Source organism: Tetrao urogallus (genome assembly GCF_951394365.1).
Source record: "Tetrao urogallus genome assembly, chromosome: 6".
NCBI classification, from domain to species: domain Eukaryota; kingdom Metazoa; phylum Chordata; class Aves; order Galliformes; family Phasianidae; genus Tetrao; species Tetrao urogallus.
Genome location: NC_136819.1, coordinates 50,424,844 through 50,442,316, shown reverse-complemented (window position 1 = coordinate 50,442,316; position 17,473 = coordinate 50,424,844). Strand labels below are relative to the sequence as shown.

General features: G+C 44.6%; 1 protein-coding gene across 1 annotated transcript in view; it reads left to right on the top strand.

Moving 5' to 3' along the window:
• The window catches only part of LOC306948022 (uncharacterized protein), a gene marked incomplete at both ends in the record, with an annotated part of 28,676 nt that extends 11,451 nt beyond the window's left edge, over positions 1-17,225 (top strand). Inside the window, 9 exons of the mRNA XM_079537482.1 lie at positions 6,058-6,652; positions 8,106-8,214; positions 11,525-11,599; positions 12,500-12,600; positions 13,490-13,582; positions 14,719-14,851; positions 15,393-15,503; positions 16,688-16,843; positions 17,214-17,225. Of these exons, the coding sequence (XP_079393608.1) occupies positions 6,058-6,652; positions 8,106-8,214; positions 11,525-11,599; positions 12,500-12,600; positions 13,490-13,582; positions 14,719-14,851; positions 15,393-15,503; positions 16,688-16,843; positions 17,214-17,225 (1,385 nt within the window). The remainder of the gene's footprint in view (positions 1-6,057; positions 6,653-8,105; positions 8,215-11,524; positions 11,600-12,499; positions 12,601-13,489; positions 13,583-14,718; positions 14,852-15,392; positions 15,504-16,687; positions 16,844-17,213) is intronic.
• Between the last annotated feature and the right edge of the window lie 248 nt (positions 17,226-17,473).

Below are 17,473 nucleotides of genomic sequence, written 5' to 3'. Positions count from 1 at the left end.
TAAATATTTCTGTTGCTTTGTTTACTTGAGCATACATACAAGTTAGCCAGAGAGTAAACAGGGAATGTAGTGAGCAATTGAGTCAAGGAAACCATGGCTGTGTACCTTCAGAGCTGCTGGGTGGAGTCTCTGATGTCTTGTAAAGGCCGAGTTCACGCTGTGCTTTGTTCCTTAGCAGGAGCAGTAAGGATACCTTCTCAGCCATGCACTGTCAAGAAGGGTGTAAAGGTGTGCTAGTTGTGCCAGCCACTCTCTCGTCAGGTTTGTTAAACTCAGTGTACCCACAGAAGCACATCAGAGTAAGGGATCAAATAAACACAGGTACGTGTGCAACTTAAGGCTGCATAATGTCATTTCTTTGGGAAGTAGGGTTATCCTTAGGAAGTAATAAGTATAGGCTTTTCAAAGGCTAATCAACAGCTAATTTTGCAAAATTAACAAAACCGGCTCTTGCCTCAGACTATGATGGCAATGCCAGCTGCAGTGTCAGACTAGAGGGGAGCTTTTTCTCTGTTTCTGTCTCCCCCCAAAGCCTACCTTGCTTACAGATCTGGCTGGCTGTTCTTCTGCTGCTGATGAAATCAAAGATGCAGTGTGGGTGGGGTGGAGCACACTGTCAGGCTACAGCAGCTTCAGAAAGTGCTTTTGCACGAATTTATGCCCTATGGAGCCACCACATTTCTGTCCCATGGTTTTAACATCGCCATTAATATTCTTTTCTGCCAGCATTAATGTCTTTGATTCAGGATGGATGAAAACAATTGGATCTCTTTCTCTCTCTCCCTCTCTCTCTGAGATCTGCAGATCCAGCTTGCCCGTTAGGACTCAAGTGTACTTTATATAAAAGATGCTATTGAGCACAAAGTTTCCATTGTATATGCCTCACTATGGTCATGTGGAATCCTTACAAGCGAGCAGGAGCATCATTACATTGCTTGGAGTGGGATATGAATGTAATTGGACTCTTGCAAAGCAATTTCACTTGAAGTGCTAATAGCCTGACTTCATCTGATCAGCATTTAGATCAAACACCGATTGTTCAAGTCAGGCACACAGTCCACTTATTATGAGGAAGTTGTATCTGTACAGGCAAAAAACAATGGGAAGCAGCAAGATGAGGAGCTAAGTGAACAGAGAAACTATGTAAGAGTTTATCTGAGATATTCACTTGTTTAGGGAAGGCTCCTGAAAACAAAAGAGTTACAGATCTTCCAAGATAGAAAGACAGTCTCACTAATGTGGGCTTTTCCAGGAGCTCCACATAAAGGGGGGAAATCCAGAATGCTGGGGATGTTTCTAGAGGACAAATGTGTCCTCTTTAACAGTGAGTAATGCAAGGGGAAGGGCAGGAGGACAATCCCTTTAGAGAATGTCATGCTGTGGACAAATGGAGGTACTGAGCACCTGCAAAGAGTGGGAGTGTTGGACTTGGAGGAAGAAGAAGGTCATTTGGTGCACCTGACAAAGGAGGTACTGTGCTAGTTACACTGCTGTGTCCTTGTGGTTTACTCTTCCTCTCCTTTCTGCTTTGAAGGACTTCCCTTGTTTGGGCAGATCAGGTGCCCATGAAATAGAGAATGAAGGTGTAAGTGAAATGCAGAGTGCCTGGATTCCCTTGTCAAAAGTGATTGTTTTGAACAGCAAGCAATTTCTTTGCATTTTGTTAACAATTAGTGAAAGACCTCTTATTCCAGTGTTACCTTGACAAGTTTCAGCTCCTCTGCTGTAGACATACAGCTTCCCCAAGGCTCTGCTTGTCTAGGCATAAGTCCATTCATGGGAGCACTGCAGTGGGGACATTACTAAAAGTTTAGGTTTCACATCCCGATCTTTTGGCTGCAAAACTTCATCCTGAGCAGTAAAATAGCATTAGAGACAGAGGTGAGATATCTCTGCACCCTGCATATGCTGCTAAAGCACACAGAGCCAGAAAAGCAAGCTGCCTGTTGGCAGCTCCTTGGTAGCTTGCTTCTCCTTTCCTGATACAGCGCTTTCCTGCTCAGCATCACCATTCTTCAACCCTTGCTCAAATAGGATACCCTAAGAACATTCTCATCTTGGGGCTGTCAGCTGTGAAGCTTGGAGTAAGAGGTCTTCCCAGCCCCACTAAGTCCAGCCATCTCTGCTCAGTAACTCACCATTTTCCACAGGCTCATTTTTCTTCCCCTTGAAAGAAATGGGGAAACAGTGCCCCAGTTTATGGCACGATCTGCAATTGTACTGTATTCAACATTTGTGTACTGCAGAGAATCATGCCTGCGTGACTGGCACTTTGACATTCAATTTCCTTCTATAAAGAAGTCAAAGGCAATGGTTTTTGTTAGAGCTGGTCCTGCTGGAAAATGCCAATGAAGTTGAAAATAAAAACATTGTGTTGGAATTTTCATGGGAAAATATTGCTGAAGGGTTTCAGCATGCTTGGAATGCTTCTCTTCTGTACTAGCACTGATTCTGTCTTGTATTAGTATATATTGCATCTCTAACATTCCAAAGAAAACATTTTAACTTTATAAAAATAAAATTAAATCAACAAATAAAGTGAGATCAAAATGGAAAATGTCAAATTGGAATGTAGATAAAACTCCCAGTTTTTGACTGCTCCACAATCAGGGAAACACAGCATTTTGCAACCTTGGTATTTCCTACTGGCAACACTTCATATATATGACTGCTACAGAATTTTCTGTTTATTCTTCTAAGTGAAATGTATTTGCTTCCTCCTTCCTAATGTTACTAATGACTCTGTGATAACATGCTGGTGGAAGTAAGTGCTGAGTAAGAGCCATAATATTTACTTGGTTTCCAAGTAGAAAACTAGTAGAACTTTACAGTCATGAAAATGTAGAAAATATATTGGAAGAAGCTGCAGATGTTAAACCCAGAAGGACAGCTGCATATGTTCTGATTCATCTGGATGCTCTGTGAAAAACACAGCCTTTAAATTCATACCCTCCAAAAATCGTTCTTGAGTAGTGTTTGATTTTCATTAAAAACTGCTTGTACCAGCTAAGACAAGACTCTGTCCTTAGTTAATGGAAATTCTCAAGTTCTCAATTCCATTTTTACAATAAGGGAATGGAAAAATAAAACCAATTTGCAATGATCTAGCAAACAGAGCGTGGTAAGGATAGCATTTCAGCTTATAGCTAAGTGTATTGTCTTTCATGCAGCAGTGCTGAGGCTTTTAAAAATCTGTTTTGAACATGAACTCCTGGAGTTAAATGACCTTTTCCTTGCAGGAATTTGTTCTGAGGATTATGGATCAGAACCTCCAACAGCCCAGGACCTGGCAATATGAACCTCGAAGTGAGTCGGCATAAATGTGCTTTGTCTTCAGTGCAGATTGCTGTAATGGTATGCAAGTTAAATCATGGAGTCATTAAGGTTGGAAAAGACTTCTGAGGTCACCCAGTCCAACCCCAATCCATCCCACCATGCCCACTGACCACATCCCTCAGTACCACATCTCCACAGTTCTTGAATGCTTCTCTAGGCAGCCCGTGACAGTGCATTGCCACTCCTTCTGAGAAGAAGTTTTTCCTAATATCCACCCTGAAAGTTATATATGTGTATATATTAATGTAAATAATTGTGTGTATAGTTGCTGGACAATTGTTACATCCAGAAGTTTCAGATCTCTCTCATCTCCTCCAAATAGTGTTGCTAAAACAAGAATATCATCACATCTCCTCTATGGGTTTGCATCCCTCTTGGCTAACACTGGGCTTTCTAAGAGGCAGGGAAGATCCTGGCTCCAGTGTGAGGAGGGATCTCCTCACTGCAGAACAACTCAGGCACAGCTGGTGCCTGTGGTGTGCGTGAAATGTGATGCCTCACAGAAACTATTAGTAATTAACTCTATGAAACTGATAAGGTTGTCATTGGAACCGTTGCAGCATGCAGGGGTATTTTAATCATTCAGAAAACGGTGAAAATTCCACTGGCTTTTCCCCATCGTTTGTGGTTAAATTGCGTATGGCGTATTTAACATCACTTTCCCGGAGCAGAGAGATTACATTACAGGGCTGGCAGCCTGTAAACATTTCTTCAGCACGGGCAGGAAACAGGTTACATTTCTTAGAAATCAAGTGAAGGCTGTTACCGCCCAGAAGAACATTAGTGGATGAACGACTTCCCTGGGGAATCAACGCTAAACTTGTACCTGAAGCATCACCGTGCACAGAAGAGTTTTAACATCTTTTTCTGATAGTATTTTCAGTATCCAGATCATCTGGGTCATGAAGAAGATAAAGAGTTCCTGTGGAGCCTTCATGGGAAGAGGCCACAAGCAGGAGAGAGGGGCCGAGGAGAATACAAAGATGCTTCCCAAGGCCAAGGAGAGAGAAAAGCAGGAAAAAAAGTGGGCAGAAAAACTGAAAAGCTCAGTCAACAACTTGGTGGAGACTGTTCCTGGCAGGAAAAAGGCAGCTGCAAAGGAGGAAAAAAGCAAAAATGAAGCAGGAAATTTGCTGGAGATGGAAAAAAATATGAAAAAAGAAAAGGGAGAAATGCCTGCAGGTAACCTTGAAACTCTCTCCCCAGTCCCAGATTTTCTCAGCCTCCTCCAGCCCTATAGACTTGTTTTTGTTACTTTCTGGAACAGGGCCTTTAAGTTTTCCTCCTCACCATCCTTCACCTAACTGATTGTCCTTTATGAACTGTACATTCTGTGAATGTTCTGTGACTCACTTTCCCTAAGCCTCATACTCATTTCTTTTTGCTGCTCTTATTTTATCTCTACAAAGACTCCTGGTACTTCTTGTAAAAAAAGGATGATGTACGTCTGACTTATACCCTGTAGGGTGTGACTGTGCTGCTCTTCCACAGAGTTGTGCACGGATTAACTGGATGAAGGAAACCTTTCCTATTTGCTGTGTGTGTTGAGGCAGGAGGAGTGCAGCTCGCCCATTGCTTTGCTGGAGATCCTTGCATTAACCTTTCCCCATTTTGTGTCATGTTCTTCCCTTCAGTCCTGTTTGGTTTAATCCTAACTCCACAGAGGAGTTATTTCATAGAGGAAAATTAGGATACATGCAAAAAAACAAAGCAAGTATCTTTCATTTTTCACTCGACACACACCCAAAGCAGCTTCCTGAATTGATTCCAGTGATCGCAGTGCTTTGTCCTGTTAGGCTTTCTGTGCAGAAGATAGAGGATTCCTACTAGGCTCGACTTTGAGCTCTACGCCCTTTCAGATGTTCTTTCTGTAATTCCTTTGTGCTAAAAAAAAGGTACTTTCCTTTGTGAATTATAGAATCATAGAATCACCAAGGTTGGAAAAGACCTAAAAGATCATCCAGTCCAACCGTTCACCTATTCCCAATAGCTCCCACTAAACCATGTCCCTCAGCACAACATCCAGCCTTTCCTTGAACACCCCCAGGCTCGGTGACTCCACCACCTCCCTGGGCAGTCCATTCCAGTGCCTGACCACCCTTTCTGAAAAGTAATACTTCCTCATGTCCAGCCTGAATCTCCCCTGCCGTAGCTTGAAACCATTCCCTCTGGTCCTATCACTAATGACACGAGAGAAGAGGCCGACCCCCAGCTCACTACCACCTCCCTTCAGGAAGTTATAGAGAGCAGTGAGGTCTCCCCTGAGCCTCCTCTTCTCCAGGCTGAACATTCCCAGCTCCTTCAGCCTCTCCTCATATGGCCTGTGTTCCAGACCCCTCACCAGCTTTGTTGCCCTCCTTTGAACACGTTCCAGGGCCTCAATATCTTTCTTGCAGTGAGGGGCCCAAAACTGGACACAGTACTCGAGGTGAAGAGTTATTATAAATAAACCTGTATTGCCCACAAGAACAGGTCTGCTGGGATGATCATGACAAGTTGCTGCAGACAGTCAGCAGCTCAGTGAGCCTGAAGGAGAAAGAAAGAGAGAAAAAGGAAAGAACTTGAAAGTGAGAGCTGCTTATGCTGAACCTGAAATGAGGTTCTTTTGAGTAGAGTGAGGATTTTTGGGGTAGCCATAAACTCCATACTTCAATATGGGGGTATTAAAGCAATGGAGGTGTGAACAAGCATCAAGCTGAGTTGTTATTCTCTCTATTGCAGAGGAAATCATCTGTGGATTCATTGAGCAAGGAAAGTTTTCTCAAGCTTGCCTTTGTATTTCTCGTCTGGAGCAGCCTGGGAGCGATGGTGTGGGAAACTCTGAGTCGCTTTACACTCTCCTGACTGAACGAATGTGGACTGCTGTGAGAAAAGCACTCGATGGGAGTGATGGGATGCTCCTGCAGCCATTGCAGTCAGTGGGTGAGTCACTGAACTGGCAGAAGCAGAAGAAAGAGGAGTGGCTTAGCAGTGAGCAAGGGATGGAGCCTGCTTCCACATGGCATCCAAACTTCTGGGAGAAAGGTCTGGAGAAAGAACTAACACAGTACTGGACAGCCCAGATTCCCCACTTTATTCCCACTGGTGACACAGATGATACTACACTAAAACAGCATCTGAGTCAGCTGGAAACAACATTCCTCCCCAGCCTGGAGCACAGAAGTGGTGCCTTCAAGGAGGCAGGACTGCTCATCCCCTATACCTGGTGCTGCCAGGCCTCTTTGTTCTCTCACCTTTCTGCCCTTACTGACAGCGAGCACTGTACCTTCAGCCAACAGCTCTTAGTTTATGAATGGTGCCTAAAAGCATATAAAAGGTATGTCTAGAGGACATTCTGTGGACTACTGTTTGCTGCTTCTCCCTCTCACTGCTTTTCTGGCTTGCAAATTGACAAATTGTTTCTGTATTTCCTTCATTAGTTTTGGGCCATGGGAAAAAATATAGCAGATAATTAAATTCCTACCCAAGTTTGGGAGAACAGGTGTGGCTTGCCCTATGATCTGAAGAGCAGCATACCCTGGACCCAGAATTCAAAGCCTTGCCCTGAGAATGCTTTGTGGCTGTCAATGAAGCCTGAACCTACTTCGCTTTCTTGTGATTTCTTTGTGTATGGTGATGGTAGGTGAGATGTTTGGTTCTCTGTAATCATGTTTGACTTTGATACTAAATAGCATTAGTCTAAAATCATAATCACAGAATGAATTGGGTTGGAAGGGTCCTTAAAGCCCACTCAGTTCCAAACACCTGCCATGGGCTGGCTGCCCCCCACCAGCTCAGGCTGCCCGGGGCCCCATCCAACCTGGCTTTGGTCATCTTCAGGGATGGAGCACCCACGGATTCTATTTATGTCCTACTCATTTTCAGAACTTTTGTCTTATTTGGTTGCTTCCATGCAAGTCTGGAGCTTCTCTGTTCCTTGTATAATTGCACTCATAATGATCGGCTGCTAATCAGTTACTCAGCTGGGCTTCTGAAGGAGGGAGGAGGTGTGATGCACATCAGTGCATGCTGTCCTCACACATATGGGAGATGTGAGGTCAGGATGTATCCCTCCTGCTGCTTCTTGTTCTTCAGTAAGCTCAATGGATTGCTGAAATTATAAATTCTGCTTCTCTTCTTTCAAAAAAAAAGCAGCCTGTGACTGTATTATCAGAACATAATGAAGAAAGTGAAAATGAGAATAGGAGAGATGCCAGACTGACTTCAAGGGAAAAAAATCATAACTGTTTGAATTCTCTCTGAACACAACTGCAACCTTAGTAAATGCTCATGTGGAGATGCACTTGTCCTGGTATACAGGTGCTTTCTCTTATAGGCCCCTTTCCATTTAGATGGAGCGTATGACAGCGGTGCAATTGTGCATATACAGAAGTGGGTTTGTGTAACTGTGCCCAAGCCCAAGAAAGAATGCAGAAGTAGTAGAGAAAAGGAGAGTGGGAGATCAAAGAATCATGGAATCATTAAAGTTGGAAAAGATCACTAAGATTTTCTTGTCCAACCATCAGCCCATCCCCACCTGCCCACTAATGAAGAGCAAGAAGTGTAATTGGGCTGCAAGTGCAGGAAGGAGGAAAATAAAAAAATAATAGTCAGGAAAAGGACATGAAAGGGATCATTGGACACATTGGGGCTGTGCCAGTATTGTGAGCACTGCTGAGTGTTTGCTGTATGCCCTGTGAACCCCCAGCATAGTGCAGGGGGTGCCAGGTGGGATTGGGTACCAGATAGGAGATGGCTGCTGGGGCTGAGCTCTTGCCTTCTGCATGCAGGGGCAGCGGGACGTGGCTGGCACCCAGGCAGAACTCCCAGCATCCTGATGTGCAGAGTCTCACGTGGATTATCCTGAAAACAGAAGAAAAGTTACTTGCAGTCACCCGGGTAAGGACTCAGTTATTGAGGATGCTGGATTTGCCTGATATGTGGACCCCCTCACAGCCCTCTCCAGCCTTCTGGATTGACACTGCTGAGGCTATAACAAAGATTACCTCCAGACCCCAGCACAAGGAAACATGCAGTTGGTGCAAAGTCCTTCTGTAAGGCGTGAGTAGGGCAGCCTGCCTTGCAGTCCCACAGGTGGCCTCTGCTCAAGGGCTACAGCACCTCTTCTCTTCCCAACTCTCCCCCTTTGAGGAGTGCTGGCTAGGCGTGTGGAATATCAGTAAAGCAAGGAAGATGTATTATAATAGCGGGGAGTCCCAGAGGAAACCACAATGTTTGGAAAACTCAGCCTGGCCTTTTTGATTCAGCTAATGCCTAAATGAAAGACCAGAAATTCTCGCCCTCCTCTTCCCTCTCACTTTCCCTCTCTACCTTCTCCCCCTCCCTGTGAGCAGATTGCTGCATCACCCTCAGTAAAGTACTCTAAATTGCAGTTTTCCTTAATTGCCATTCCCCTAGAAGCCCTAAGGTAGTCATAAACATGGGGGCAGAAGCACCAGCTGGTGACAGAATCCTTAAACCCTACTGATTTCAGTGCTTGAATCTGAGCCTCTTCATGGGCTCATCATCCTAAATCATCACCCTGGGGAAGATCATGTGATCCTAAGGGCTTATTTTAGTACTTATTTCAATGAAGGAAATGACTACAGTCAGGGTAGTGCTAGTGAAGTTATCTCAGAGCATGGCACTGAGACACTGACAAACTCGCAGAGCTACTAACAATGAAGGAGAATTGAACTTTTTATTTTTTTCCCCTAATATTATGACTGGGGGAAGCTCTGTAACCATGGGCATTCTGCCTTCTGGGCAAACCAGCCACTGAGCAGGCTCACCTAGATCTGGTGGTGGCTATAAATACTTGTGTGATGCTCCAAGCTGGCTGCATTTTTTGTGGATCTTACATGTCTGCCCAGAGAGGTGGTGGATGCCCCATCCCTGGAGACAGCCAAGGTCAGGCTGGATGGGGCTCTGAGCACCTGATGGAGCTGTGGGTGTTCCTGCTCATTGCAGGCTTGGATTGGATGTCCTGTAAAACTCTCTCCCAATTCAAACAATTTTATGCCTCTATTATTGTGAATTATCTCTCAGTGATCATAATATGTAACTGTGACTGTAAGTCATACAGCTCTGGTTTTGCCACTTCAGTGGATGACTTTATCCGCTGAAGAGTGGCTAAAGAAACAGAACGGAATGAGCAATAGCCTGCTTCACCCATCACCTAGGTTTGTCATGGGGAGTGCCAGCTTCACACCTGTGCAAACTCAAAGCATTTTCAAAAGAAGTGAGTGATGAGAGCTGTGACCACATCAGAGGGGACTGTGAACTCAAATGTCACACAGGGTTCAAAGCAGCTTCCAAATAGCATTGCGGGGGATATGGTCAGCTCGGGGTATGGGCAGTGGTACCTCAGCATTGACATGTCCAGGGCAAGGGGCCTTTCTTTGTGCCTTTTGAGGTTGAGAAGTTGGTGAGCTGGTAATTATGGTGTCAGCGATGTTGTTGGTGGATCATCCCTGTCCTTGCTGCACTGGCATTTGACATGAGCGCAGGGCAAACCTTGCAGTGAGAAATTAGTGAGATGAGATGAGAAGTGAGAAATTAGGGTTTGTTCTGGTACCGAGAGGTGGGAAATGAACTTTCTGCCCCCTGCTTCTGTGATCTCAGCTCAAAACTGACTCTTTGTCCAAAACTAGAGATGGCAAGACCTGACAGACATTCCTGGACAAAAGGAGGGTTTATAACTGTCTGAAGTGACTATACAGCAGCTCTGTATCTTCTCTTCCTCCCCATATTTTCTCAAGTAGATAAAAGGAGAACTGAGAGGTGAATGTGTTTTGTATAATTGGGCTAAGTTGCTGCTGCTGCCCAAGTGAACAAAGCTCCCAACAGCCTTGTTTGCCTGTGCTGTGCACTCCTGCCTGCACTGAACATCTCAGCCCATTTTGACTATTTATTAAGTAGGTGCAGGTTCTCGAGGTTGTTAAATTCTCACATGTTTTAAAACAGGAGTTGGACAGATGAGAGAGGAGCAGGAGGAAGCTGGAAGTTATTTATGGCTCTGCTTGTTACATCAGAAAATCTGGTGCTCTGCCGGTGCATGGGGTGCTGGTGTCATTGCAAGGGCTACAGAGGGCAGGCTCACATCACCTGGTTCAGAGCAATCAGGTGCTCTGCTCAACAAGTTATTGCCCTGCAGCAAGTAACTGTGTGCTTTGTCCCATGGTGTTGGTTAAAGTTGCTTTGCAGCTGGGTTGGGCCGGAGATGTTGGTGCAGCTCGGCTTGGATCTGTTATCTCAGCACATTCTGCTCACACAATTGCTTGCAGTCAGGTGATGGCACTCTGAAAGGAATTTTTTCTTGGACTGTTTATAACCATTTGTTTGCCTTTGTTTAACACTTTGAAGTGAATGTGGCAGGGCAGTTTTGGATACACTGTTGATGAAATTAAGTGACAGCCATGAATTTTGTAATTCATCAGCCAGAAGAGAAAAACAACAGCAGCAACAACAACAACAACAAAAAGAGGAAGATCAGGCTTTACATTTTTTCAATTTCTTTGGTGAAAGATGCAGAAATGAATGAATAACTAAGCCAGGCTTTTGAATGTAAAGCTTCTATAAAGGTCAGATCATGTTTTAAGCAATGAGCCCTTTCTCTACAGTGTTAGTTTTGTTTTTATAGTCAATTGAAAATAGCACAAGCCAGCCAAGCCTTTGGAAATTTCCCATCACACCACCTCATGGGGCTCATCTTGCTGTGACAGTAGCTCTAAACACAGACCGACTCTATTGGTACTCACATGTCCCTGGCTTGAGCGAGGGAATGCTTTTCATTAGAGCTGGCTGGTTTATGTGGTACTGGTTGGAGCTAGGAAGGGTGGAAAATCTCAGCTACAGTTGCTGGCAGGCTTTGTGCCTAAGTGTTGATTTGCTGTGTGGGCACCTTCACTGAAGCTAAGCTAGCTAGGGAAGGCTGTAGATAACCCGAGCTGACACGGAGATGAAAGGATGCTGCAAATCTCTTAAACTCAAGCAAACAATGTAGAACAAAACAGGACAATGTTATTGGGTCAGCTGGAAAATTGCCAGGCTTTGAGTTAAATGAGATGGTCAAAAAACAGAGCTGAAATTCGTCTAGTCCAAATGCATAATGAAAGGCTGGGAAACCTAAGTCATTACAAATGCCATCACATCTCAACTGTTCTTTCTTTATTATAGCAATTATATATATGTTTTTGTTTTTTTTTAGAAGGAAGTAGGGAAAGCTCTGAACAAAGCCTTTAATACTGGGGAAACCCCTTGCACAGATGCTGCAATCATTCAGGTAAACTGGGGAGGAAGTTGAAAAGCTCACATCCTTTGGGGCAGATGCATTGTTGCACGCAACTGTGTAGGTAATTGAAGAGATCTGGTTTTGTGCTCAGCTCAGCGCGTTAGAAGCTTGCAAGTCAGCTGCCACATTTTAACTGCTTCTCTTGGCTCTCACACCTGCTTTTCTCCTGAGTGTTTGGATCAAGATCTGCAAAAGCGTTGAAGCAAATCCTGGGGATTACACCTGGCAGGAGCTAGATAGACGGCAGCTGATAGGGCTCTAACATCAACTAAGATGCTGTAGATATGGTGGTCCTATCTCCAACATCTGGCCATGTCTCAGCCCTGAGGGTTTGGCTGTGTTGTGTACACAGCTGGTAGGTTTGAGTGTTCTGTGGTAGATGATGAAGAGATCAGATAAAATGGTCTCATTTGGACCTGATAAAATGGTCTCAACCCTCATGAAATTGTCACTTCCTCAATTTTCTCAGGCTGACTTCCTAAAGATGAAATAGAAAATGAGCACCATGCTTTGGAAACTCATCAGCTGTGGATTCCTGGCACTTTGGTGTGGTGTGTTTTATCCTGTCTCTTCTGGTGAAGGGACACATCTGTTCTGAGCAGTGGAAAAACCCACTGATGTCACCCTTTGTGTCTTGTTGACTCTTCCCAGAGCATTGAGAGAGCACAGCACATGAGTCTGTCTGTCTCCTTTTTTCCATCTGCCTCCCTCCCCCTTGCAAGCTTTTGTTTCCATAGAGCAACTAATGGGCAGCATTAAGTTGCTACCAGCTCAAGTCTGCCCAAGGTGGGCTGGGCTTTAGCTGCCTGGCACAGCCCGCCTGCTTGTAAGCACCTGAGCTGTATCTCTGTTCACTGCATAAAGAAAAAAAAAAGACTTTGAAATCCACAGATGTTAACAGAGAAGACAAAAACAGCCCAGCACATCAGTGAGAGCCTAAAGGAGAAGGTGGAAGCTATATGCCTGGAGGAGTACCTGAGCTTCCTGGGCAGGTAAGGGGGATGCTATTTTCCCTGTTGACATGTCCTCAGTGCTCAGCAGAATGAAATCCTGGTGAAGCCACTGGCAATCCTGTTTTCAAATCCTAACCACAGCCAGAAAGAGGGGCAGCTTCATGGCTGATGGTCAGGGTTGGCTCTTCCTGCCCTGCCTGTGCTTCCCACGCCCGGTGCTGCCTCCTGGCAGGGTATGGTGAGAGCTCTGCTCTGCTGTGCTTCTTGGTGGATGATGACTACTCTGTCCTCAGCTTTTGTCCTCTCACCACTTCTTCGTACTCCCTTCATCTGCACTTTGACCCTAGGCATCTCCCTACCTTCGTATCCTGCAAAGCAGAAAAGGCCAGTGCTGCTGGTTGAAGATGAAGTAATTCAGAAAGAGACACGACTTAAGATCCTTTTGCTTCTCATGATTTAAGATCCTTTCCTTCTCACATTATGAAAGGAAGGAAGTTCCTGTAATACACAATTGTTCAGGAGCCACTTATGAGACTGAAGCCACGATGAAGCGATCAATAGACTTTGTGGGTTGTTTGTGCATGCCAAGGCTTTCAGTGTTCTGCAACTTCATCAGCAAAGCCAGAAGCAAGTGTTGCAGTGGCAGCAGCAATGATAAAATGAACCTCCTGCCTCTTAATCCGTAGAAGTGGCACCCAGGCAGCTCAAGGGCTGTCCCCATCCATTGCTGTGCTCTCCCTCCTCACCAGCTGGGCAGGACAGAGACCATCTTTGCCTTGCTCTAGGCCCTCTTTCAGAGAGTGAAATGATACACGCTCAAAATATAAGCAATCACAGAGTATTTCTTCCTTTTGCTGCTATCTGACACACTGTCAGATGTGTTACAGAACACACCAGCTTAAAAATATGTCACCCTGTTTTGATTTAGCTATGAAAACAAAGTAAGAAGCATTCTACAGCATAACGGCTTCCATGGGATCTCCAGCAGCTTGCAAATCATTGAGAACTTCAGCATTCTCAGGTAAGGAACCAGGCCCTGGTGGCATCTGAAGTGAAATGAACTTTCTACTTTCTGATTTTCTTCTAACTGTTGAGGAGTTGGCTTTGCCTCCAGCTGGATGTGGAGCTCCATGCACACCACATGGTGAATGTTAAGCATGGAAGGAGCTGGCTATGGCCTTTGTCCTGGCCAACCCTCCTTTCACCCTAGGCATCTCCCTCCCTTCCTATCCCTCATTATCCCTCATTAGGAAAATTCCATAAATTGCACTGAGATGCATGTGCTTCTGTACTTTGAGGTAAGCCCACGCTCAAGTGCTTTGCTGAATGAAACCCTGTTGAACATGCCAGGATTTTCCTGAGGCTGTTTGGAAGGAAGGAAGCAATAAAGCACAGAAGGGTGGGGGAGGCTTTTTGCACCTCCAGACTAATTTCAGAAGTGTTTGCAGCAATAGAGAAAATGAGCTTGCTTCTGTTCTTTCTGTGTAAAAGTATCTGAGGATCTCCGGAGTCAGCGAAATGCCCAAATCCACCATATGCACAGCACTTATTTGACACTGGAAACTTGCACTGAGCCTGTAGCTGTTTTGTTTGTTGTATGTGTATATTGCTACTGCTGGATCCTAAACCGAATACTTATGAGACCCTTTTATGTAATTCTTTACAGTGATACTAAAAATTAAGTTACACATTGAGCTTTTCCAGAAAGTAAAATGTCTGGTTTCAAACCAGTGATCATTATAGCTGGGTTTTGCTCTCTTGAAGACTGTTCTGATGGAATACAATTGTTCACCTTGTATTTGTAAAGTGTCAGAGACTCGCAGAATGCTCACCAAGCCTCCATTTGTCAAGGCCTCTTAATGCCTTCTCATTTTTGGAAATACTATCTTCTTCAATCATCTAAGCTCACTGGGTACAGGAAGCATTTGTGTGTGTTTGAGCTTACGTGTCCTTGTGACAACATCTTAATAAGAGCTGTCCTAAAGATGGGAGCGTCAGTGTGGGTGACCGAGGCCCTGTGGTAACCCTGCACCTGAGCATGTGTCTATTCAAGTGTCCAGGCAGTCATGCTGGTTGCAGGGGGAAGAGCTTTGATGTGAGAGAATACCCTGACTTGATCTGATCAATTTTTTTATGTCCTTTTTTGTTTTTATGCAGAACTGTCTGGTATAAGTTAACGTACCTTTGTAGTGCCAGCACTGATCAGGATGCTAAGATACAAAGATTTATGGACAGGATGGAAGATGAGATTACGGAGCATTTTCTGCAGACAGTCACTTCTGAAGTCAAGGTATTGGAGATCCATGTTAATACTGAATATTTTCATTATGTCAGGCAGGCACCCACTTCAGTGGGTATAATAATACTTGGTATTGTGCTAGAAATAAGTATCCTGTACCACCTCTGGGGACCTAGATCCCAAGAATTGAGCTTCACTTGAGCGGAATGCTATACATTCTTAGCAGTTGGGTGTCTTCATTTGGCAGCAATAACTCACAAAATCCAAGATGGTGGTGGGTAGTCAGGAATAAGACCCAGAGAAGCTGTGGATACTCCATCCCTGAAGGCGTTCAAGGCCCATTTTTCATAGTTTTATATCTTCTAGGTTTGAGTTTAAGAACTTAATATATTCTTCCTGATTTTGAATTGTTTCTGTCTTTCATGTTTTGCTTTTATTTGAAATAAATGTCCAGGATGCTGCAGCTTGTGGAGGTGTCTTTTTTTTTTTTTTTTTTTTTCTGAGGGCAGAAAGAGCAAAAGCACAGCAGTCCACATCTGTAGCCTGTGTGATGTCTCCACATGTGCACTCTGACTCTGCCTCTTTTCCTCAGGGAACACTGAAGGATCATTTCAGAAAGAGTGACAGTGGTTTCAGACGCATCCTTGAATTCTTAAAGCAAAGCTTTTTGATGTTTAAGAAGAAAAAAGCAGACAAATATCAGGTAAGAAATAAGGAAGAAAGTAAGAACAAGATATTCAGAAGTCACTAAAACTAGTCCATGAATATCTACATGTGTAGTATTCCAACAATAAACTGAACTCCCATTTCTTCTATTAATAGAAGGCCTGTTAGAGATCTAGTGGTCTCAGTCCAGTCCCTCATAGTTGGGCATCTACTTCCCCATGACAGTAGAACCTATCTGTAATCTCTCAGAGAAACCGAGAAGAGTAGAAATGAGAAAACCAAATGTATCTTCCAAACAGAGAGTGGTCTCTCATACTGCAGTTGCCCCAGTACCACTTTGTTGGTATGATAAGTGTTGAACTCCCTTTCTTCTCTTTCCTCCAAGTTCTGCAGGCTTTTTGTTGGTGCTGATTTTAATTAACGTTTTGAAACGTGGAAAACAGTAATGGGTGGAAAAATTAGCAGTTATTCTGCTGTTGTTCAGAGCCTGTCACTGGGTGTTATGTCACATTAGTGCTGGGGTAAGCAGTGGCTCAGCAGTGGAGTGCTGGGCCAGAGCCATCTGTTTCTTGCTTTGTCTCTTTTGGACAGGGCTAGGGATGTCCTGTACCTTTGGACTGCAGCCTAAAACTGGACTGATTTCCACTGCTAATGAAAATGTGTTTTCTCTGCAGCAGCCCATCACCCCTTAGAAATGTTCACTCTCCCTCCCTCTTCAAGCACTGCTTGGTCTTAGCACTGATGTTTCTTAGCAGGTTGTGGATGGCTCAGAAGTATTCATGTGAGCTCTGTGCCCAACCAGAATGGTGTGCCCATGGGTATGGCCAGGGGACGTGTCTAGCAGGGATGTTCCAGGGAGACTGGATCTTGCTTTGTCTGTAGTCCAAGCTCTCCCAAAGCTATGCTGATTGCTAGCTTGGTGCTAAGCCAAGTGTTACCTTGCTGCTCCAAAGGGTGAGTGGATCTCAGCCAGCTAGTCCCTTTGCTTTTGGTTGGATGTTTCCACACTTATTATCAATGTTATCCACATGCAGCTTGGAGTCATCCACATACAGCTTGTATTACACCAGGGATGCTTAAGCAGAGAAATAGGACATCCTTCTGCATGGGCCTTATATCACCTGCCTACACTGGTCAGAATCCTGTAGGTACGGTCTGTTCCTTGTTCATTATCCAGCTGAATATAGAGGAGCTAATTTGGTCTTCTTTGCTGTGGAATAGGCCCTTGTCAAGTCTGTGAACAACATAATTACTAACGAATACGTGCAAGCCCTCCTGACCACTTCCAGGAAATCGTCTGTGCAGAGGAGGAGGCAGATTGTCAGCAAGATGGAAGAAGATCATAGGATGCTGCATACCATCTTTAAGGAGAGCTTAGTAAGTCTTTGATATGGTTATGGTTTTGCTCTGTCATGAAGAACGGTACTGGAAGAGAGCGAGGCTCTGAAAGCAAGAGACAGGCTTAGGAAGTCTTAACCACAGTGAACCTACTTCATAGAAATGAAAATCAGGGGCTGGAAGACAGTTTTTCCTATCTGCCAGAAGCTTTTAGCTTGTAGTTTTGAAATATGTGACTATTCACATTTCTACCACTGAAATAAGAATGAAATACATTCCTCTAAATTGGAAAGACAGCTCTAAGGCTGTGAGCTCCCCCAGGCAAGCCTTTGTGCCATAGCACGTGTACGCATGAGATGAAGAAGGGGTGTCTGAAGAGCTGTGCTCCTGCCTTGTGCTTTCCCTCTAGCCTCTGGAATGAAGAACTGAATCAGCTGCTCCACATCTTCACCTTCTCCGTGGGTTGCCCCATATGGCTGCTCCTCACTGGCCATGGGATACAGCTGTTTTGGCTCTCCCGTTTGGCATCTTCCCCCCTCTGCAGACCTTTCCATGGCTGCTGCTAGCTGCCTGTGCTTTTTAAACTGAAGATCTGCCTTTCCTAGAGTGATCAGAGATTTACCAGTAGTGCTGTGCTCAGCATCAGCATTGGCTGAAATGTGCAAGGAC